Source organism: Perognathus longimembris, chromosome 8, assembly GCF_023159225.1.
Source record: "Perognathus longimembris pacificus isolate PPM17 chromosome 8, ASM2315922v1, whole genome shotgun sequence".
In the NCBI taxonomy this organism is placed as follows: Eukaryota; Metazoa; Chordata; class Mammalia; order Rodentia; family Heteromyidae; genus Perognathus; species Perognathus longimembris.
In genome coordinates this window covers 53,984,555-54,009,970 of record NC_063168.1, presented here as the reverse complement: position 1 = coordinate 54,009,970, position 25,416 = coordinate 53,984,555, and the positions used below count along the sequence as shown (strand labels likewise).

General features: G+C 40.9%; 1 protein-coding gene across 1 annotated transcript in view; it reads left to right on the top strand.

Moving 5' to 3' along the window:
• The first annotated feature begins 236 nt into the window (after positions 1-236).
• Positions 237-25,416, top strand: part of Vit (vitrin) — a 98,940-nt gene continuing 73,760 nt past the window's right edge. The window contains exons 1-2 of the mRNA XM_048353594.1: positions 237-259; positions 18,695-18,764. Of these exons, the coding sequence (XP_048209551.1) occupies positions 18,707-18,764 (58 nt within the window). The 5' untranslated portion in view covers positions 237-259; positions 18,695-18,706. The remainder of the gene's footprint in view (positions 260-18,694; positions 18,765-25,416) is intronic.

Below are 25,416 nucleotides of genomic sequence, written 5' to 3'. Positions count from 1 at the left end.
GAGAAGCTGTGTGTGTGTGTGTGTGTGTGTGTGTGTGTGTGTGTGTGTGTGTGTTTTGCAAAATGAGCTTTTCAAAGGGCCGAGGAGAGGAATGTTTGCTTAGCTTCTGTGAGAAGAGAAAAGGTGGCTGGATCTCCTCTTGTTTCTTCTTTGGAATAATTTGGGTGGGATTTATGATGCAGAAAAGCCTAAAGAAAAAAGGATATCCATTCCGTGTGATGGAAAATTGAACAAAAAAAAATTGCTTTTTTCAACCAAGGTAAGTCTGACGCATTACTAAACTATGCATATAGTAGCTCTCCATTCATTATAATGAAAACATTGAAATTTATCATTACTGGAATGCATACCATAATCAACTAACTAATCAATCTGTGTACATTTCAGTTTAAAGAGAGTTAGGATAGAAGTGAGTGGTACTTTGGCATCTTCGCAAATATCTAGTTATAAATAGACATGTTGGTTATAAATAAATAATGCTAAGATATTAATGTTGAAACCAAGTCTTTACTGTTTCTTTAAGGCAACTTAGTTATGGTTAGAATGATTTGAGAAGTAAGACAGTTATGTAGAATTGTGAGGTAATTTACATCTTTTCTGCTTTGTTTTTCAACTCTGCTCCTATATGGAATACAAAGACAAAATAGCAACTTGTGGGGGAAAAAAAGCCAATGAGAAATGGGCACACTGATGCTAAATTAAAAGAGAAAATGTTGAATCTGAATCTCTCCTGTACTCTCTTGAGATGAATCTCAGTAGAATGTATCTAGATGTGTAGCTCTTCGGCTTGTTTACACTAGAAGTGTTTTCTTAGGCTGAATGGTCCTGTATGGATAAGCCCAAGGATGGGGCTGGGGCTAGCATTGTTGACTCTACCACTGTAGCTCCTCTTTGCCCAGGAAGACAGGATACATGTCTCTTTTAAGCCATGATTTGTGTCATACCAGTATAAACATGAAAAAGATGCCTCAAGCACAGGTTAAACAGAGAGGAGGATCCGATTGAATAATTAGACAGGCTCCTTTGCGTTCAACAAGCCACTGCAGTTCTGCTCCCCCCAAATCAAGTGGAATTCTGGATTTTCTTAAAGAGTTGATTGTAAAAACAAAAACCAGGCATTCTTAGCCATTGTGGTTGCTAAAAAAAAAAAAAAAAAGTGTGTGCTGAGGAAATAGTATGTTGCCATTACGTCGTGTTGTAATAAATTTGGAAGTTTTGGTGGTAGAGTTCTGAGTTTGTTTTTCCCTTGGTCTCTTGGAAGATTAAATGCCCTGCAGCAGGACCAAACATCAAACTGTCTGCTCTCTCTCTGTCTCTCTCTCTCTCTCTCTCTGTCTCTCTTTCTGTCTCTCCCCTCCCCCGTGTGTGAGTGTGAGTGTGTGTGTGTGTGTGTGTGCGTGCATGCTCTGCAAGTGGTAGCTACAGTCAGTAGGAAATCTAGAATTGCCCATCTTTTATTTATTGAATTAAAATACCCTCTTGAGTAAAAGGGCTTTAGACAAAGAATTATAAGATTATAACCTTGGTGTTTAATGGTAATATGCTGGTTTTCCAAATGAGACCCCATGTAAATATATCTCTCACCCCACTACTGAAAAGGAAACATTGGAAATGCTTAGTGTCTATGCTGAAATAGCATTTGTGGGTATCATTTAGAAGATCTAATTATTTTTCCAACAAGTTACTGATCCTATGAAGAATAGGTCCTTTCAGAGAAATTACAGCAGGATTGAGAATGGTTTATGAATAGCGCCATGCAAACAAAAATCCTTGTGCTGTTCTTGACTTTAATCCTGTAATGCTGAACGCCGGAAAGCACTGTGGTTTGACGCACTGTGCCAACCCAGGAGTCCTAAATTATAGGAGTGGCTCTGCCCCCCCGCCCCCTTAGCGAGGCTACCTTGGGAAAGGTATGGAGCATTTCTTGACTTTTGTTTTCCCCTTTGAAAAAGTAGAAATAGTAATGCCTGCACACCCTCCTTCCCACCAGTTATAAGAACCAAGCTCGATTCTCAGCTCCGTTCTCAGCTCAGTTTTGAAAAGTGGACATTTCTACAGAAATGCAGCTTGCTCCTATATTCAAAGAAAAATTATATTGTGAGGAGTGATTGGTCCTATAGTAAGTGCTTCCTACCCTTTGTGATGCTCTCATTAACGCATGCTTCCCCACACAACTTTTCCTGTGGCTCTTATCCAAAGATGTGAACGAGTGGGGCTACCATGGGGACAGGACAGAGCACAGGGGTCTGTCAGTAGGAGGGGGTTCCGCTCTGTGAGCTTCTCCATTGCCTCATAGGTGGAATGAAGAAGTTAGACAATACTGTCTCTAAGTCCTCTTCCCCATTCTATGAGTCTATGTACTGAGACATCTCCAATGTCAAGACTGGCCAGGACAATTTCATTGTTGAGACTGTGTGTTAAAAAACAAAAAAGAAGTAAGCCAGATACCAGATTATTAGCACACACGCATGCATGCACGTGCTTGCGCACGCACACACACACACACACACATATACATAAAAACAAGGGTAGAACCTATAATATAGATGATGCTCATGTAACTCTTAGAAACTAAGCACCTCTTCATCCAGAGGATCTGAGAAAATCAATGACTCAGCCAATAGTAAGCAAGAGAGGCAACTCCTGCAGTGGCTGTAATCTGAGAAAGCCCACTGTCCCCTCCCCACTGCCTTCAAGTGTGTCTCCCTGGGGCCTACAGAAGACAAGGAAATGCCTGACCTGGCCCTGAACACAGGAGCCCAGGAAAAGAGAGAGAGAGAGAGTGTGTAGTGGAAGCTGCTACTTTTCACAAATATGGCTGTCTTTAGGCAAGTGGCAGAACACAACTTCTGTTCCTGCACAAATTTAAGACACATTGTCAGAGGCGACCTTTTCATAGCTCTAGTTGTTACAGATTTCATTAAATAATACACATGCACCCATAAACACATTTAAATTGTCTGTGATGACTCAGGCCAACTCCTACTTGAAGATCAGAAGAGGAAGGGCTGAAAGGCAAGGAAAACTTCACAACATGTCCACAGTCACATGTTCACTATGAAGCAAAACCATTTCGGTTTTGTTTATTGCATTTTCCATGGTTACCTCATGCAAAAAACAAACAGTGGTGGATACTGGCCTTAGCGTTTGTTTTTAATCAGCTAGAAATCTCTCTGCTTCAATGGACTGCAAACTTTTCAGAAATCCTGGGAGATTAGCGAAATGCTCTGGGCTGCCTGCAGAGTGCAGGAGACAGGCATCAGATCATGCCTAAGCGAGGCCATCTATGCAAACTATACATCTATACAAACTATACAAAGCAGCGAAGGGCAAATCCACCCACCACAGATGTTGTGACTCGGCAGAAATCCATTGAGGCATTGCAGTGTTTATACCCCCAGGAACAAAGGAGCACCCATGCCAAAACCCTGTCCTGAATGAAAACTACAGGCCAGTCTTGCAACACAGAAACACTACTGTGCTTTTGACTGAACCTCAAGAATATGTTTATGGTTGTGTTTTAGTCTGATCTTATAGTTGAAGAAATATTGAAGTCCATGTCTAGTTCATTTTTTTCCTACTGGATCTATTTTTCAGTTCTTCTTGAGAATTGAATGCTAGATGTCCTTTTTTGTTTTGTCCATTTTATTGGTGAAATAGTATAATTGTGTAGATTTTTTTTTCTAAGAATGGGCTGAAGAGCCTTACAAATCCCTGAGTATAGAAAGGAGGAACAAAAATACAGCCAGGCGCTAGTGGCTCATGCCTGTAATCCTAACTTCTGAGATCTGAGAATCACAGTTCAAAGCCAGCCCAGGCAGGAAAGTCCATGAGACTCCTATCTCCAGTTAACTACCAGAAAACCTGAAGTGGAGCTGGGGCTCAAAGTTGTAGGGCACTAGCCTTGAGCAAAAGAATTCAGGGACGGCACCCAGGCCCCAAGTTCAAGTCCCACAACTGATGAAAAAGAAATAATACAGTATCACTCTCTTTGTAGGTATCTTAGTCAATTGGAGCTACTATAACAAAATGCCCCTAAACCAGATGGCCTCAACAACAGATACTGTCTCTCACCATTTGAGAGGCTGAGAAGTCTAAGACCGAGGTTCCTAGACAGCCATCATTTTGCTGTGTCCTCATATGTCAGAAAGAGAGTGAGAGGGATTTTTGGGGTCTCTTTATAAGGATATGATCCTATTTATCATGGTTCCCTCTATCAGCAATTTACTTACCAAAGGTCTCACCTCCAAATACTATCACACTGTGGGGACACAAACCTTCCAAGCACTATACTAGGACCATAGAAAGATTTAGCCAAATGGCTGTCATACACCCAATAGGATTCTATCTTACCCCATTTGGACTGTTGTACCAAAAATGTCAAAGATCAGGTGGTCTGTGAACCACCAAATTTGTTTCTACAGTTTCTACAGTTGCTAAGACTGGAGAAATCCAAATCAAGGCCACTGAAAGAGTCTATGTCTGGGGAAGGCCAAGCTTTAGGACTCTGTCCTCATGAACTAATCACTTTACAAAGGTTCTGCCTCCTAGTTCCATCCCCATGAGGGTTTGGATTTCAAAGTATCAATTTTGGGGAAACAAATATCTAAGCTATAGCAGTTTCCACTACCAAGAAGTCCACGAACCAAGACATTGCTAACCCTACAAGCATTTTATTGAAATATTCAGCTGTTTTCTCTTTTAGGTCCTACATTAGTGTTGACGTGAGCCATCCTTTACTAGACGCTGGTGGTGATGAAGATGAGGATGGTGGTGGTGGTGGTGGTGGAGGTTATAATCATGAACCATCATCCCAACAACCAAACTCTTAACACCCTTTCATATATTGACCCATTTAATTTTAACAATGAACATACATAGTGGATTGTGACTAGAGCCACACAAATTTAAAACAAAAAAGCTGGGGCATAAAGAAGCTACTTTAAACGTTATGGAAACAAGTGTTATATTATTGTTGTAATTATTTTCAACATGCTGTGTGAAACTGTACTTTTTTGGGGGTTTCTCTCATATTCCCTTCCTGTGGTGGTACCCCCGCTATAACTGTTTCTCATCTGAGTACCCTGGATACTGTATATACTGGTATTAGAACTAGGGAAGGGAAAGGGAATATCAAAATTGAGAGACAAAGATAAAAACACAAATGATTCCAGAAGCAATACTTATAAAATCTTTGGTGTAAACCAACTGTACAACTCATGAGGGGGAGAGGGAAAGGAGGAGGGGAGAGGCAGGGGAAAAATGAGGGAGGAGGCAACAAGTTGAACAAGGAATGTACTCACTGCCTTACATATGAAACTATAACCCCTCTGTACAGCACTTTGACAATAAAAGAAAAATAAATAAGTAAATAAAAGAAGATAGTTTAAGTTGTCTAAGGTCACGCTAGCTAGTAAGAGCTAGAGCCCAGATTCAAACCCAAGAAGCTTAATTCTAGGCTCATGTTCTTAACCTGCAAGGCAACCATAATGCTCTTGTGTTTTTCTATCCTGGCAGGGAATCCATCTTCACCATCCTAAAGACCGTAGTTTGCCAGCAAAGTGAAATTCCTTAGAACAATATTTGTTGCAAGTAGAGACACCTTAGTAATAATTATGGCAGAGGGTGGAGGCAGAAAACTCTCAGGAGGTGGTTTGCTGGGAAGAGAGAGATTTGCCATCTGTGGTTTTGAATAGCCTTTGCAGTTCAGAACCAATTTCCAGGTGTTTGAGATGAGCTGACACTGTGGGGCTCAAGTAGACTCCATCATGAAACCTGCTGATTAGCCTCCCCCGCCCCCAACACACAGAGGGTGAAGTTGGCAGATGAACACAGACAAACCACACTTCCTTAAGATTCACACTACTTCAGAAAACCACTCTCTCTGATAAGAGCCTCTACTTTGACAGGATTCCAGTAAAAATTTCTCAAATTCTTTTCCTCTGTTGAAAGAAAGCTAAGGTTTTGTGTGGACATGTAGCAAAAAGAAAGAAAGAAAGAAAGAAATTCATAAAAAGTGTGCTTCAGGCTATAGTGAGAAGGAACTTTACCTCTCTATTTTTTTCCTTCTCAGATTCAAAAGGGGGGTGGGCAGAGAAAAACCACTTCCATGAGCGGAGGGGGGCAGGGAACATATAGTTTCCAAAGGATCAGGTCACTGGCATCTTAGTGAGCTCCCTCTCCTCAGGGTTCCTTTGTCTCCCAGAGAGGGAAAACATGCTTTGGTTATAAAGATGCAAGTCAACTTGTCCAGACTGGCTTTGTTAGCACAGCACAGTGAACAAAACTGCACTCCAAGAGGTAAAAGGAAACAGAGACAATATGATTCGACAGCTACAGCCACTAATGTGTACTGAGCCATCTTCTCATGCCATTCACAATTCTACGTGCAGGAGAAGAGTGAACAAAATTGCTCCCACTTTCATAGAGTTACCAACTGGGGTTGTATACTAGAAAATATATGTATAGGCTACAAAATGATAAGAAAGCAGGATAAGGGGTCTACACAGAGCTGTAGGTGGGAGTCAGAGATCATTTGCATTGCATGACTAGATAGATTTCTGATAAAGCCGATAAAGAAAGACAGAGATGGAGGGAGAGAGAAAAGAGCAGAGGGAGGGAATGAGGGAGGGAGGGAGGAGGGGAGGCAAGGAGGAAACAGGAAATCAGGGAGCAACTTGTGTGGGTCACTAGAGAAAGCTCATTCCAGGCAGAAGGAGGAGCCGTTGTGAAAGCACTGAGAAGGGATGTGCTGAAATACTGCCGCCAGGTGAAATCCAGGGCTCGCTGTGGACAGACACACCCACTGCCTACTCCAACATTGCTTTTGTGGGGCAGCTCTTACATCTGTCCTGGATGAAATATGACCAGTTCCTGTAATTTTTCAGCCTATATTCAGAGTTTTTTAAGTGATCATGATCATATTCCAAGTCAAACCATCTCACCCCACTAAGCAATCTGAACGTGATCCTAGGCAACACTGAAAAATGCATTCAAAGTAAAGAGTTGGTTGTCCCACCTCCGTGCCCAGGTTTGCCCTCTATGGGTTGAGTCCTCTCTTTCTCTGCTTTAGTCTTTTACCTTTCTTCCCCTTGACCACTAGCAGTAGTCCTGTTGTGTCTGGAGTTGAAGTGGGTGCAGAAAAGCAAGAGACAGGAGACAGGAAGGCTTTACTAAGGGTGCTGCTCTTCTGAGCTGTCATCCTGCTTCCTCGAGCTTGCAGGGATTTGCAGCTGTTTCTGTTCCCATCATGCACTGCTGTGGATTCTTTAAAGATGGCCCACACATCCTCAGGGCTCTCCTACCTGTAGTTTCACTGGATGCTGCTGAATGAATCCGCTCAGACTTGAAGTCTGAAGTTCCTCCCTCAGCCCTGAGGCCCTGATGAGCCATGGTGAGATGGTTCCTATGAAGCCTCCTGACTCTGGCAGCATCTGAAGCAACCCTAGCAGGAGGAGAAGTCTCAGTAGCCACATGCTTTTCCCCACTTCAGTAGGTGACTGAATTGTGAGTGTGCCATCCACCCACAGTACTTCAATCCCCACCGACACAATCATGCAGTCACTTCCAATGGAGGTCTTGGGCATCCAAGTTCAGTTTCCAAAGGAGGCAACGAGAAATCAGTGTCCCAGGCTGACTCCCTTCTTCCAGACTATACAAAAACAAGAGGCTGTGAGACAAACTTAGCCCCTAGAAAACAAGACTTTCATTAAGGAAAGTTGTTGCTGGCATTTTCCTTCCTTCCTCTCCCTCTTCACAAGCAGGAGGGGAGCAGGAAGGCCCATTCCCACCCCACTGTGAAGAGTAATGAAAGGAACCTCAAGGAGATATTTCAGAACTTGGTAGTAGTAATTGGGAGCCATTGTCTTGAGACCTTAGCTGAAACCAAGACACTTTCCCATTTTAGCATGCCATGACAGTCAGTTACACACAGATGTTATTTAGATAGATGGATTATGCATGGTTAAACTTTTTTTTAATGCCTGAACATCATTTTAATCTTTGTGTGTGTGAGAGAGAGAACAACAGAGACAGAGAGATAGACAGAGACAGAGCAAGAGACACAGAGAGAGAGAGAGACTATGGTAACTTCAGACCTCAATGTGACTCTTGAAAAAACTTCTCTGCCCTTATACATAAGACAACTTTATCAGACAGCATGTAGTTAGAGATTGCAATTTAATTATTGTCAGCCAAGTGTTTCACAAACCCTAAATACATACATGAAGGAAAAAGGGAGCTGGAACTTTGCTTTGGAGTGGAAAGGAGATGCTGATGGGGTTAAAGAGGATCTCACACTGCAGTACATGGCATCACGTGAGCATTCAGTAAATGGTAGCTGCTACTAGAGTAGACTTGAAACTTCTTTCCACAAAGAGCTGGATAGAGTAGCACATGCCTATAGTTCCAAGGAAGCTGAGCTAGAAGGATCTCTTGAACCTAAGAGTTTAGAGGCCCTCCTGGGAAGCACAGTGAGACTGTCTCTAAACAAATCTGTAGATCAAAAACACGAACAGAAAAGAAACTTTCCAAAAGAAGATCAAAGGGACTGGTCCCACCTCATGGAATGGGCTATTATACAGCTGAGCCAAAATTGCCAGGAGAGACCCACAGGAGGGTGTGAAGGCTCCTTCGGGGCTGGGAATGGCCCAGCAAGGACTCTAGAGTGTGTGGCTGGGTGGCTCCCGTTGGTTACTTGCTTCTAAATGACTCTGTTTCCGTAGGTCCCTGGCAATTTGCAGGACTTACTCCTCCACAGCCTTCAATTCCTCAGCCGCAGTCACTCCTCCACACTTCTCCACACCCTCCATTCCCCGCCAAGCCTCTAGTTGCTGCGATTGAAGAATGTACTTTGACCCCCTAGCCCAATCAATACCAGTCTCTCTGGAGCTGGGAGAAAGCCCGACCTCCATCCTCTGAAAAGAGTCCATTCTTTACCAAGAGGTAGACACCAGGAAAGCACAGATCACACAGACACAGCCGCATCCTATCCCATCTGGTAAATGGAGCATTTCTTTTTTATTTTTGTGCCTCAGAATTGAAAGCAGATGAAAACACACAGAGTGTTCATGCTGAAGGGATGACAGTTGAATTCCAGCTCCCCAACTCCAAAGTCACAGTGGCTAGCCTTTAGCCATCACAAGCCAGCATGCCTCGGGAGTAGAACTCCCTGCAAAGTGGCAGTTGATCCATGGCATCAAACACATTAGGTAAGGAAGTTGCTGGTGAGAGACATTCATCTTCCAAAGCGCCAAGAGAACCTTTTCCACCACAAATGATTTCCACAGTAACACCGAGTAGGAATCCTGGTCCATGCCCCTCTGGGAAGGCCTCCTCTCCTCCCCCAGATTTCCGACTTTCTTTGCCTCTTCCTTTCCTCAGGATGAATAGCTCTTGGGAGGAGTTCTGTAGAGCTCATTTGGGGGCATGCCTGCAAACCAGTATTTCTTCCCACTGGCAATAGAAGATCTAAACTACCACTTCAGAAATGTAATTATTGTTTGCAGTCTCCCTAGAAATCACTATTGGTCGAAGCCTTTGTGGATGTGGTAAGCATTACCATATGTCAGGTTCTTAACGAGGTACAAAATGATGGTCTGAAACACACACACCAAAAAAGGCTTTCCCTTTTTGGGTTTTCTGACATGTCCAAACATGCCACATGGATGAATAGCACAGGCATAGATCCATCACCGGACACATGGATGAACTCTAACCCAATGAATAGCTGTGAGATACAGTACTCACCTTTGTTGTAGACTTTTCTAACTACAGGCAGTAATCAAACACCATCCTGGAGAAAGAAATAAATCCTGGAGTAATTCACACCCTAGTCATCTGAAAAAGACATGATATTTATGAAACATTCTAGATCAGAACATCAGTAGGCCTAATGTTCTCACCAACACATTGGGAAGTAAACATTTCACAAATCAGAGTTGTAAAACTCTGGTGCTGTGGGTGTGGGAGACGGGGCAATTCTGTGTTGTGAGGGCCTGAATTGTGCACTGTGGGATGCTGAGACACATGCCTGGCCTCTACCCATTCCAAGCCAGGAGCATCAGGACTCCCCTACCCCACCCAAGCTGTACAGACCAAAAATCATCAGATGTTTCCTGGTTGTATAGCACTGCCATAAAACACAGTGGGGAAAGTCCACAGCAGCATTCTAACAGCACAGTGTCAAGGTCACTTCCACATCTTTATTCCCAAATCGTCCCTGACTGGTTAATGGCGGCCACAGCTCACAGGATCCCTTACCACACTTCCTCCCAGAGTCTAGATCCAGCCTCTCTAGGGAATCCCTGTTTTGAAAAAGACAACCACATGCATCCTTTTCATTTTATGTGTTTTCATTTTACTGGTCATCATTTCAGGGAAATGGGACCTAACTAAAATAACAAACAAGAACATGGTTTTAATCAGAGCTGCAAGGACTAGAAACCAGATCAAACTTGGCTCAAGTAAAAGGGTCCAGAACCCTCTATGTCTTGTACAGGAGACTGGGTCCAATTGGACCTCATTCAGTATGGAAGGAAACGAAAGCATCCTTCTTCCTGCTTTTTCCAGGGCCATGTGCGCTGTCCCCTCCCTCTTTTAGCCCTTATTTTATACATCTTATTCCAGGTTCCATAAGGTCATAGCTTGGCACTGAGTTTCCAAGGCTCTCAGAGTCCCAATTCTAAAAAATCCCAAAGGAGATACTGATTGGCCTAAGGTGTCTTTTCTTGCTAGATTATGGGCTTTGAGTAGCTGAGTCACCTAAACTTGAGTACGTAGTCTTTGCATTTGTGTTTGAGTTGCTTGCAAGCTTCGGAGATCTTGTGAGACTCAAATTTTAGATGTAATTAGACTTGGAAAAGTTAAAAAAGAAATTGCTCTCCCAATAAGATAGAATTCTTGTAAAAATATTAAGTTATAAAATAGTTTAAAATGTAAAGTCATGGTGAGGTAAAAAGCTTCCCATAATTAAAACACGCATACAATCATAAGATGAAGAAGGTCGTGGCTGGATGACTCTGAGAAGTTGCTTTACTATTCAGAATTCTAAGAATTATAATGTTGATTTTATTTCCTCATGGAGCCCTTTGATGGTTCATATAAGAAACACACAGGTGGTTTTTGGGAAAACACTCTGCAGATTTTGGAATAATCTAGATTATTAGAACCCAGAGACACAAAGAAACATACATTGCATGGTTTCCCTCATTTGCAGTAATCAGAATGTGACTATAAATCTACAAGTAAACATAATGGACATGATAAATTAAAACAGAACTCTAGATATTCACTTAGTGAGACAAAAGGAGGATATTCTCAAGAGAGGATCACAAAGGCTCAATAGCTATGTGCATATGATTGCATAAACTGATGTTTATTGAAATGAACTCCAAGAAACAGAAATGAAAGGGTTTTTTTTGTTATTGTGCTTTTTTCTCTTGTCTTTGGTGCTGTTTTTGATTTATGTTCATTTTGTCTTGTGTGTAAGCTCATCTGATTTGGGGAGGGGCGGGGGGGCACAGAAATGGAGGGACAAGGAGTAAACAAATGCAGCAGTAATACTCACTAGACACTATTTGAAAATGAACTCTACAACTTGTAGGGGAGGGGGTCAGGAGGGGAAAAAATGGGAGAAAATGAGGGGAGAGGTGACACTGTTCAAAAAGAAATGCACTCCTTGCCTGACCTGTGTAACTGTAACCCCTCTGTACATCACCTTTACAATAACAACAATAAAAAGAGTCTTTCCGTTCAAAGGAACTGAAATGTAATACATAGTTCAGAGCTGGGTCCAGGCTCCAGGCACAAATTCAGACCCTTCACTCTATTTTTCTGTGAGCTTCTAGGCTGCCTTCCTCCTTCTAGTGTTAGCTTTTTCCTCACATGACTGTGTTCATAGGCACAAGACAGCTGCCAGCAAACCTGGAACTACCTGCTCCCTGTTCACATACAACAAGAGAGAAGCATGGCATATAACTCAGGTCACAACCTACCTGGCCTAGTAATTGGGGTTTTGATTTCTTTTCCTGGGCCTACTTGGAGTGTTATCCTCCTATTTACACTTCCCCCATAGCTGGGATGACTGGTATGTGCCATTTTTATTGGTGGAGATGGGAGACTTGTGAACTTTTTGCCCTGGATGGCATTGAACCCCGTCTTCTGGATCCCACCTCTCCCAATAGTTAGAAACACAGGCATAAGCCACCTGGACTGGCTGTGGTGAGGTATCTTTGGGATGGAATTCAAGTCTATAGTTGAAAGTTCAGGTTTCATGAACATGTTGTAAATAGCCTGAGGATGATTTTATGTAATACCTTCTAATAGTTTTGTGCCTAAGACAAAGTTTCATAGTGTGGAATTTTCCACTTGGGGAGTCACATAAATACTCAAGTTTCGGATATCAGAGGATGTGGATTTTGGGTTTTTTGAATCAGAGATGCTCAATCTGTCATGATTACCTGACAGGGCTCTTGGCTGAGGAATGATTCCAAGCCTGGGTCCTAAAGCCATCATCAGCAAGGGTCTCACCAACTTGACTTAGACTCCAAAGTGGGGTCCGCCCAAAGACCTGAGAATCGGCCACTTTCCTCTGAGTCCCCTTGCTGTCTTTATTTCTATTACCAAGTTGACAGCCAATGGTATTTAGAAAGTTCAATGGGAAGGGGAGGGATGGTTGCTCTGGGCTGGTAATAACAAGCCTACTCCATGTAGCCTGACTCAGCACAGCTTCAAGTGGCCTTGCGCTTCCTTGGGCAACCTGTGCCTTCCCTGCCGATTTGACTTGCGCTTCTCTGTCAGCATTTCATGATGTCAGAGTTCTCAGTTCTTCAATTCTATGTTTTCCCTTTCTCTCTCTCTCTCTCTCTCTAAAGCTCTCTCTCTCTAAAGCTCTCCCTTTATCTCTTTTCTCCCTCTCTTTCTCTCTCTCCCTCCCCTCTTTCTTCTCTCCCTCCCGCCCTATTACACAGAATCCTAGAGCTGTGTAATGATAGTGACCTCAAGGTGCCCACTGGAATCAGGGTAACAAGCAATGCAGCATTTCTCTTTCCACAGAGCAACCTAACCTGTGTAAAGGTCTGTGTACAGATGGAGGCCATCTCTGCATTGCCAAGGACCCTATAGTGTCAGCTTCCTTGTGCCAGCCTCCTGTGTCCATCCACAGCAGATAAAACCCCCATCCCACCCCCCAGGGGTGGAGGTTTTACAGACAGGCTGAGATGGAGTGAGCAAAGCTGCAGATGTGGCCTCTCCCCACGCACAGACGTCTGTCCTCAAGGGAGTTTTGGCATGTTGGAAATAGAGCACAACCTCCTCATAATATTAAATGTTTCCAGATGGATGCTGGCTCTTCCCACCTCGTGGACAAAGAGTTCTGTTGGGTGCTCCCCCATGCTGCATCCTAGATCAGACAAACACCAACATTACATCAATCTCCACATCTACCAGGGCAGATTTTTTTTTCCAAGTGACTGACTCAAGTAGGCCTCGAGGGGGCTTATTAAAAATGATGAATGCAAAAATCTTGTTCTTAAGCTTTCCATGTCTCCCTAGTGCCTAAAAGATCAATCTTAACATTCTTCAGGCATGACATCCAAAGCCCTTTCCTTCCTCTCCACGCCTGACTGAGCAATTCCCAGTCCCCGAAGCTCCTCTGTCCCTGGGTCCTAGCCTTTCTTCACCCCTCTGACATCATTTTCCAACCTGCGAGTTCAATAACTTCAAGTCCCATCCATTTTCTACACCCGAGTCCCTACATCATCTGTCCTTGATGCATTCCTGGTACCCTGGACAAGAGATGGTCTCAGTCCTGGCTGCACCAAGTCTTGATAGCAACTCAGGCCAATTGATTCCCAATGGAGAAAGTGCATGTGTTTATGGGGGAAGAGCTGTGGCCAGTGGAGAAAGGCAGGGCTTCTGAATTGGGATGGAGCTTTGAGTTCAGCCTGTGATCTGGGCCAAGTCCTTGGCCTCTGTGTGCTTCCAATTCATTACCTCTAAATTAAGGCAAGAAATCGTTTTTTCCTTGTCAGGATGTCATGGAGAACAGGTGAGTTCATATATTGCTGACATTCAGAATCTATACATTTTCCCTAGTATAAATGCATGTCAACCTCCTTCTAGAAGACTTGAAGCAACTTCATGTTAGGAACCAGATCCTGATTTCTCTGCCTGGCACACAGAACACACTCACACACATATACTTTTAAAAGATGACTAATAGGTATATGAAGGAAGATATGTGCGAGGTCTGGGACTTGAACTCAAGGCTTGGATGTTGTCCATGAGCTTTTCTTGCTCAGGGCTAGTGCTTTACCACTTGAGCCACAGCTCTACTTCCATCTTTTGAGTCATTAATTGGAGATAAGAGTGTCACTGACTTTCCTGCCCATACTAGACTTTGAACCATGACTCTCAGATATCAGCTTCCTGAGTAGCTAGAATTACAGATGTGAAGCACCCAGGCCCAGCTAGGATACATTTTAGTTTAGGAAATAAGGCTTACATAAAAGGAGTGGCTCATAGACTGACCCTTGAGGGATGGCTAGACTTGTGAGAGGCAGTTGAGGGGTAGTGAGATAATCTAAACAGATCAATAATATGATCAAGAGCCATACTACTAATGTCCAGTGTATACAGAAATGATCAAAGCCTGTGGAAATTGGGGCCGGAGGAGAGATTTGGGGAGGAAAATTGCAGTTTGATGGCATTAAGCATCAGGCCAGGTCAAGTTTATGTTCCTTCTAAGGAAGCTGGACTTTCTTTTGTAGAAAATTTATAGGTTGTGGAGAATTCTGAACAGGTAAACATATGACAGGTAAAAGTGAAACAGGTAAATGTGCTTTAGGAAGGTGGTTCATTCTAGAGGCAAGCAAGGACAAGAAGGAACCAGGAGGTGACCGCGGCTCCTCTGACATGGACATTATCTGTATGTGTTAGGTCTTCCCAACAGAGTGTGTCTGTGGCCTCTACCCAGTCAATGCTCATTGAATCAATTAAATTTGGTAACAGAAGCAATGGGAGTAACCACAATTCCTCCTAAGAGTTTCTGCTGTTGAGAAGTTTTATCAATGTTTTGTTTTTCCTGTTGATTTCTGACTTGTTGTCATACATGAACAAGGTACATATTTGAATAGGAAGAAATGATGTATCTCCCACATCTTGAGCAAGTAACTCTATACTTTATTTGCACCTTCTGTCCTCCACCTTTGACAAAGGTTATTTTTCCCCTATGTCTTTAACTGAGGAGCAAATTGCCTTCTTATCTGGAAACTTCAAGCATTCTAATAAGGAGAATTAAGAAGAAAATCCATTTTTGTTGCATCTCAATGAAAAGTTCAGTATATATTAGGGGTTGAAATGAAGACAGAACCAGAAGCCAAGAAATCTGACCATAAACTTAGGTATACAACTGTAAACAAGTCATTCACCTAGGGCAGACCTCAATTACCTTACTGTTAAAACGTGAATTACGATGCAAGTCCCTGGCTCCTACGCAAGTTTACTGTGGAGTCGCCTGTATTTACTGATTTCTCAGTCATATTATGGCCCCCCAGGCCAAACAATAGCCCAGAATTTGGAGAATACATAGTAAAGAACAACTAGCAACAACAAAATGATAACTGGAGCTCATGCTGTAAAAATGTACATCACGTTTCTTTACTTAAAAAAAATATGGAAGAACATATGAAGTGCTATTATTATTTACTACCAGCTTGCTCCTTCTAACTCTGGGCAATGAGTCTAATTAAATTGATTATGCTAATGTACTCATACTCTTAAATTTGTAGGATGTATCTGAGAACACTCCTCCCTGTTCTCTGTCTCCACTTTGGGTTTATGTTCAGTTATCAATAACGTGTGTGTGTGTGTGTGTGTGTGTGATGGTACTTAAGATTGAACTCACGACCTTATGATTGCTAGGCACTCTAACACCTGAGCCATTCACTCAGACCTTCTTTTCTGCGTGTTTATTTCTTTTTCAGATAGGTCTCGTGCCCCTACTACCAGCCTTTGATCTCAATCCTCCCACTTCCACCTCCTGAGTAGATAAGATTAGAGGTAAAAGCTCCCATGCCCAGTGCCATGGTATAACACTATATTAACTAATTTTTATTAAATATAGTGCACAGACCATAAGATGCCATATTTAACGTATATTATTTAATAGTTTTTAGCGTTTTTATGAGATTTTCTTCCCTTTCTTATCTTTAAATTTTCTAGTACAAAGGGACAGCCCGCAGGGACTCACAGATAGATCCAGTAAGTATTCATTAAGCACCTAAATTTTTCACATTTAAATTCCTCCCCTCTGGTGCTGGGAATATGGCTTAGTGGTAGAATGCTTGCCTTGCATGCATGAAGCCCTGGGTTCGAGTCCTCAGCACCACATACAGAAAAGGCTGGAAGTAGAGCTGTGGTTCAAGTGGTAGCCTTGAGCAAAAAGAAAGCCAGGGACAGTGCTTAGGCTCTGAGTCCAAGCCCCAGCACGGGCAAAAAAAAAAAAAACCTGCCGTTCTGGAATTAGTATTCTAGTAGAGAACCCAACAACGAATGAATGTGTAAACCAGAGTACTTTTAAATTATAAGTGTTTCAGGAGTAGTAAGTGACATGGAGAGAAAGTAAGAACAGAGTAGGGTATGCTCATTGGTGGGAGGCAGGAAGATCATGACTTTAAGTTGATAGTCGAATAATATCTCATTAAAAGACAATACTCCATTGACTATTAGAAAGAATACTTAAATTTATTATTATTATTATTATAAAGGTGATGTACAAAGGAGTTACAGTTGCCTAAGTCAGGCAAAGAGTACATTTCTTTTTGGACAATGTCACCTCTTCCCTTGTTCTCTCTGTTTTTCCTTCTCATCTCTCCCCACAAGTTAGTTCATAGTGTCCAGTGAGCACAACTGCTGCATTTTTCCACTTTTTACCCCTCCATTTCTATGCTTCCTTTACTCTCCCAAAAGACATATAAACATGCAAGACAAAAAGAAAAGAAAACAAACACAGCAACAAAGAAAAAAACCTCTTTTTTCCATTTTCTGGAGTTCATTTTAATAAATATTACTTTATATGATCAGATGTACATAGGCATTGTGCCTTTGTGTTCCTCCCATAGAAGTATCCTCCTTTGATTTCACTGTTTGTCAATACCCAGAGTCCTGTATCATTTATGGTGTTCCCATCCATGTATTTTAGTTTCCACTTCCACATATGAGAGAAAAGATGGGCCATTTGTCTCTCTGAGCTTTGTTTACCTCACTTAACATTTTTTATAGATCCATCCATTTCCCTACAAATAACATAATATTAATCTAGAAAGAATAGTTTAGAAAATCATATACTCATCTTGGGGAAGAGCATTCAGGCAGAGCAAATAATAGTAGTACACAGAAACCCTGAGGTGAGAAGTATGTTAAAGAAACAGCCAAGAGGCAAAGTGATTGCTGAATAGAAGGGGGTAAATAATGAAAAATAACATCAGAAAGGTCAATGGTGGTCAGATCAAGAAGCATCGTAAGTCACCTGTAAAGACTGACTCCTCAATAAGGTGAGAAGCCATTCTCATGCTCTGAGCAAAGTCATGAACTGATGTAATGTTTAACAGCAGGACCATGTTGGCAGCTGTGCAGACTGGAGTGGGCAAAGGAAAGATAAGCCTAATTAAGAGGTTAACTGCTCCAATAAATGGAAACAAACAAACAAACAAAAAGCTAACTGGAGCTGGGCACTGGTGGCTCACGCGTATAATCCCAGCTGCTGCAGAGGCTGAGATCTGACAGTTAGGGTTCAAAGCCAGAACAGTCAAGAAAGTCCATGAAATTCTTACCTCCAATTAACCACCTAAAGGCCAGAAGTGACACTGTGGCTTAAGTGGTAAAGCTTTGGGGAAAAAAAAAACAAAAAACACAGGGACAGCACTCAGGCTCTGAAGCCCTATTCAAAACTGCTGTTTCTTGAACTTGATGGCTGTCTGGAATTGTCTGAGGAGTTTCAACAAAGCTTAATACCACCCTACCCTCAAAAGATTCTGCTTCTATGCGTCTGGATACAGCTGAACATCAGGATTTGCAAAATGCCAAATGATACTTATATACAGCAAAACATAAGAGCCACTGCTTTTTCAATTTCCCTGTCCACCCCCTTAGAGGTCCTAAAGCTTTCTTATCCTTTAATGTGGTTATTTGTGTCCCTGTGTTTCCCACCTCTGTTAAATTCTATGTCTTTTAAGAGTAAGAACTGGTTTTTAATTCAAATCTTTTATCACCTTTTTCCTAACAAAGCTTAGCCATAAAAGAGCTCAATGAATGTTTATTGAATGGAGGATGAATAAGTGGTTTATTTGTAATCTCAAAATGTTCTCTTAAAACTACAAATGCGGCTATTATCCAAATCTGAAGACTAGCTGGACATATTCTCAAAACTGTAGATTGTTAACCTCTTCAGTTCTAAAGCCAAACCTCTGAAAACTCAGAGGCTGGTGACTAGAGCGGGTTTTCTAACTGAGAATAGAGAGTCTGGGTATCCATTCTCTGCCATTCTCTGCCATTTTCATGGACTCCTTATAGAAAGTTAAAGCCTAGAATGCAAAGACTCCAGAGGCCAATACAAAAGGAAGCCACACATAATTCTTGAGGCTGATTCAGAATTGCTGGCTGAAGCGTGATGGTAGCATTGTGTCTTTCTCTCCAGGGTGCCATTTAGATGTTTATGGAGATTGCTGTCGTCACTATGAAGGCATCCATTATTGAAATGTTCCTTGGTAAGTACTTTTATATGAGTATCTGAATACTCCTTTAACATTTTCTTTTTTTTTTTTCCATAGAATCCCTTAACATTTTCTTAAACTCCAAAGTTTTAAACTGAGATGGAGCTCAGAATCAATAATGATGTATCTTTTTGTGATAAATATTTTGTAGTCTAAGTGAGAAGCTTAATGCAAATCAAATTCAGGATGCCTATGCAAATATACTTTTAAATAAGACAAATATATGTCTCCAAATATTACACATAACACACATATGCACATCTTTGAGTGTATTTTTCAGCAAACATTTGAGATACCAAATATTTATAAGATTCTGAAATTAGGAATCTTGTTTTCTTAATTTATAAAAAAAAAAGAAATTTTTATCACTGACATGCATTTGATTACTTGCACTATTGGTGACTGTTTTAGAGATAAAGCACTCTATGTGAATCTATTTATCACTAGAGAATGTAATTTGGGGTAAATCCTTGAAGAGCAGCAGTTGACGGCTAAGGGTAGAAAGCTCTCAAGACTAAACCAAAAATCTGTTATAATAAATGAATTCAATAACATTACAGGACACAGAGTCAACATACAAAAGTTCAGTACACGCATAATAAACTATCTGAAAAAGAAACTTTTATGTATTCTTATTTGCAATATCAGCAACAAAGCAAAACTGAAGAATAAAGTTAATCATGAGATGAAAGATCTGTACACCAAAAAGTACAAAGCATTGCAGAAAGGAATTGCAGAATGTACAAATAGAAAGATAACCCTTATTCATGATTTGGAGGAATTGACGCTATTAAAATATTCCTATTATCATAATGAATCTTAGATTCCATCTAATCATTATCAATATCCCAATGGTATTTTTCACTGAAATAGAAAAAAAAAACACTAAAGTTTCTATGGATCCACAAAGAATCCTAATAACCAAAGTTATTTTGGGCAAAAGTATGAAGCTGAAGGTATCACAATACCTGATGTCAAAATATACATTACAGACATAGTATTAAAAGCTACAGACATAGTAATAAAAGCATCAGACTAGCATTAAAGAAAAAGACTTGTGAACAAACCAATGGCATAAAGCTTAGAAACAAATTTATGCACTTAGATTCAATTGATCTTTAACAAGGATGCCAGGAATGCACAGTAGGGAAAGTAAAATTTCCTAAATAAATGGTGTGAGGAAAATGGGATACCCACATGCGGAAGAATAAAATTAGATCCTTATCTAGACTAAACACAAATATCTACTTAAAGATGACTAAAGACTTAAACACAAGACTGGAACTATAAAACTACTAAAAAAAATAGAGATCTTAATATTGGCCTAGACAATGACTCTTTGGATGTGACCCCAAAAGCAAGGCAACAATAGCAAAAACAGACAACTTAAGTCTCCTAAAACTTATACTATTGCTCAGCAACAGAAACAAGAAATAGAGTACAAAGACAAGCAATGGAATGGGAGAAAATACTTGCAAGTCGTATATTGGGTAAGGGACTAATATCCAAAAATACAGAAGGATCTTAAATAACTGAATAGCCAAACAATCTAATTTTAAAAACAGGCAAAGGACCTGAATAGTCATTTCTGAAAAGAAGATGCATACAGATATTGAGCAGATACATTGAAACAACAACAGAAAGCTCAGCATGACTCATAGTGAGGAAATGAATAACAAAACCACTGAGGTGTCACCTAACACTCCTTAGGATGGCTGTTACAAAACTGAAAATCAGCAAGTGCTGGTGATATTCTGCAGGAGAAGCCCTCCCATACTGATGGTAGGAATGTAAAATAGTGTGGAAATCTGTAAGAGATTCCTCCAAAAAGTGAAAAATAAAACTATCATGTAGTATCATGTAATCTAGCAATCATACTCCTGGAGATTGATAGACAGATTTGGGGAGAGAGAGAGAGAGAGAGAGAGATTCATTCTCCAAAATAAATAAAATCAGTACATTGAAGAAACAACTCTGGTCTCTCATGCCCCACACTGCTGGTGTCTCCACTTATTCTCTACCATGGCCTGGCTCATGTCCCTAAAGCCCCTCATGTGATAACTTTCTTGATTAACTCCTCAGTTGGATTCCTTTTGCCTTTAAGATGGAGCCCAAGTGATGTGTCTTACATAGGAGGCCTTCCTGAGGTGACTCTAGCTGTCTACCCCACCCTCCTCTCTCACTACAGCCCCCATCCTGCCACTGAATTCTCATTTGCCTGAGAGCTGCAGCAGTTCTCATTTCCAAGCCTTTGAGCATGCCTCTTCCCCCCACTCCTTACATCTTCAAAAGTCCCATTGGGTCCTTCAGGAAGCTTCTCTCTGTCATTCCTCCCCCCCCCCCACACCCATTACATAGCCACTTTCCTTTGTGTTTCCTGGATGTATGAAGTTATTCTCATCTTGGCTGCATTGTATTTTCCTCATCAATAATCTGCTCCCCAGCAAAAACAGTAAAAATCGCTGAGGACACAAGTTGTTTCTTATCCCTTGTGTATTTCCAGTACTTTCTACAAATCCAAGACCAACATTACATATATATATATATATATATATATATATATATATATATATATATATATACACATATATATATGTATGTATGTATGTATCTATGTATTTATCAGCATGTTTATTTTAAATACCTTTAAATACACCATACAGCCTTGTGTCAACAGATTGTTTGTGAAGACTCAGGCATGATCAGTTTGTGCAGATGCAATGAAGAGGCCAAGACTGTTGCTAGCAAACTTACACTCTGATTCTAAGCTCTCCCCTGAGATAACTAAAGATTTAGCCAAGGTGTTGACTTTGATCTTGTTCTTCTTCCCATGAAATAAAGGGACAACCTCCAAGGCTCCTCCCAGGCTTAATACCCTATGAGTTGGAGCCTGTTTTTATGTCTCATGTGATTGTAGCAAGGTTAACAGTCATATCTTTGTTAAAAGCTCGGATAATGCCACGATGGTATCTATAACACTGGAGATATACAGGAGAAAATATGTTTATATATAAACATATATATATATATATATATATATATATGAAAGTGGGAAATACAGACAGTATAAAACAGAAACATGATTCCATCAGTATTAACATTTTGGTACATTGTTCCAGTTAGTTCTCTGTGCATATTTTAACTGTCAGAATCATTCTTAAGGTTAGACCTGAGCACTTCACAGGTAATTTCATATTCCTCTACACACCATTTGTAATAAAAGCTTAGGACTTCCCTATGGTTGGGACATTTCCAACATTTCATTATTTCCAGATTGCCATTTGAAATGCTAAATGGGATTTTTTTTTTACATAAATCTTTCTGGTTAGTAATGATTATAACTTGGGATCTATTCCTAGAAGTCTACTTTCTTAGTTGAAAGATATAATTTTTAAGGCTCTTGAAACTATTATTGAATTGTTTCCCAGAATGGCTCTATCTGCTTAGACTTCAGCAATAGGAACAATTCACCAGCACCCAGGCCCTGCCAGGACCAGTGTGCCACATTTATCACCAGGGTCGCAGGAAATCTCACCTCATTTTGTGTTAACTTTAAAGTCATTAATTACAATAAACATTGCTTTAAGTATATTCATTTGCCTACTTCTCCATTTGTCAATTATCTGTATGATCAGTGTTTTAGACTGGATTTTAAAAAATTATGCCTCAGATACGTGTTTTTGCTTTTGATGGCACTGTGGACTGAACTTATGGTAGAGATCCTACTTAAAAACTAACCAATACAAAAAGGGACTGGAAGTGTGGTTCAAGTTGTGAAGCACCTACCTAGCAAGCTCAAGGCTCTGAACAAAATCCCACCAATACAAATATGTATATGTACATATGTGTGTACATATATATGTACACACACATATACACATATGCATATATACACATATATGTATATACATGACAAATGTACATAATCTTTTAAGCTTTGATTTTGAGCTTATAAGCACTATTAAGGATGAGAGCTTTTCATGTTAGTCAAAAGTGGAACAATGGGATTTTTTTAAACTGAGAAGTATATGTTGCAAAGTTGGCAAATCATAATTGCCTTGAAATGATAATTCTAGACTTCATTTCCTTGAAATTTTTCGATAGGAATGGCCTCCCTGTCAGATCACTAACTACTTCTAGGAAAAGGAGACACTCTCTGCCTGCTGCTTTGTGTGGGGATGGGCCATCAGCCCTCCATCCTGGTACTCTGCTAGGCTTCCTAGGAAAATAAATACTAAATGGATTTCCCTCTCCCCAAGTTCAACATGCAATTCACCATCTCAAACACATCAGGAGAGGTCTTGCTGATAGATCATGAAGACTTGTTCCAAGACATAAGCACACAAGCAGGCCCAGAATTGACTAGTACCTCTCCGGGAGGAGTGGTTGGAGGGAAGCTTTAATTAAGAAGCATATAAACCGAGGTAACCCGCGGACAACACTGGCCTTATTAACACTGCTGGTAAACTCAACAAGCAAGACATATGTTCAGCCTGGTGGGTTGTGGGTGGTCAAATAAGTGATAGAGTGGTATTCCTAAGATATTTGTAGCTCAAGGTGATCTCAGGACTTATCAACCATTTGTCAGAGCCCCACAGGCCCACAAGGACAGTGTTTGGGCTTTCCCAAGAATTGCCACTCCAACTTATTATTTCACTCACTCCATCTACTTTATTTGCTTAACTTTCCCCCCAGCTACATAGTGCTTGTTTTTAAGAACTATCCTAGGATTCTAGATGGGTTTTTTGTACATAAAATGGAACTGTGGTCTTTGTACAGAGCTAAATGGCACAGAGACTACTGTAAAAGTCAGACCTCCAGCATACACACACACACCCAAACCCCAGAAGTAAATAACACCTTAAAAATGTCCTTTTTCATTCTCCTTCACTGGACTCTTGGCTCTCCCTTGATTTGCTCTGAGTTCTCTTTCATGTGTCCCCTCTCATAGGACATGGCATGTCACCCGCCCACACCTCAACAAGTCAAAATTGAGGATCATTTAGTGGCTGCATGGTTGGCACAGATTAGCTAGTGTCTTAGGGCTGTTCAGGAAGCCCTACACAACTGCCAGAAAGTGGGTGGCTCAAGAAAAACAGAAAGTTGTTTCTCAGAATTCTGGAGGCAGGAAAGACCAAGGCATTAGCACATTCACTGTCTGGGGAGAACCAGCTGCCTAGCTCATAGACAGATACATCCTCCCTATGTCCTCATATGACAGAAAGGACAAGAGTGTGTCTGTGGCATCTTTTATCAGAGTACTAACTCCATCCATGACTGCTGTATCTTTTTTGGATCTACTGGCCTACCATAAGCTCTACATTCTCATATGATCATTTTTAATGCTAAAATTTCAACATAAATTTTATTGGAGATATGCATTCACTGTAGAGCAGCAAGATAAACATGAGTTTTCTTAAGCACTTGGTTTTACATGATGTGACTACCTTTTCCTTCAAAAGTGTTTTTATAGCTAAATTGAGCATCTGTGTTCTGTTAAAAACAAGCACACAAACTAAAAGGCCAAATGCTTACTTGGATTCCATATTTCTCTCCATCTATTGGCTCTAGTTCTTCCCACCTCATCTTCATCCGGGAAGTGAGTTTCTCTGAAAAGTGGCTATCGAGAAGGTTTGGTAAAGCATGCCACCCAAGGGTAGGAAGGAGAATTCATGGAGAGGAAAAAAAAGGATAGAGAATTTTCTAGTGTCTTAAAAGGAAAACACTACTTTTTACCTCTAAATCCAACTAGAAATGGAGAAGCCATTGTTTATGTGTATTGCAATTAAAAAATCTCCAAGAGAAATTGTTGTAATATGTGTCAAAATTTTACTTTACATAAATTATATTTGGAAAATTATTTTAAGGAACTAATAATGGATTGGTGTAAAGTCCAAGCTATTTATATTAAATGAAGGATGGGCTAAGTCATAATACATTCATATAGTATAATACTTCACAGGCTATTAAAATTATTGTGGGAAGAACATTTAATGACAAGAAAAAAATGTCAGTATCTATTCCTAAGTCTAAATAAGTGATAAAACATAGTAAACATTATATGATCCAATGTTTCTTTTAAAAGCACTCATGTGAATACATATATACATGCAATAAAGGCCTGGAAAATTAAACTTTAGGGTTCATATTTTCTGTGCTGTTTTTATGCTTTTGCATTTTTCTAGAAGGAGAATGAGTTTGTTTTGCAATAAGAAAGAAAATAGTGAGCATTAGCGTTCTTTAAACACAAGTTGGTGTGCTTGGAAAGGAGCTGGGGCTGTGAGCGTCACTAAAAGGATAAAGGAGACCTCCTTCTTTTTTTTTGGCCAGTCCTGGGCCTTGGACTCAGGGCCTGAGCACTGTCCCTGGCTTCTTCCCGCTCAAGGCTAGCACTCTGCCACTTGAGCCACAGCGCCGCTTCTGGCCGTTTTCTGCATATGTGGTGCTGGGGAATCGAACCTAGGGCCTCCTGTATCCGAGGCAGGCACTCTTGCCACTAGGCTATATCCCCAGCCTGAGACCTCCTTCTTGAACCATGGAAAGGCTGACATTGGTCAAGACGCCTTGTATTCTCAAACTTGCATGTTGAAGAGTTCCTCCTTCTTGCCCTGTCTCTATACTTCCTGAAAGGGGCCAGTGTCTCAAT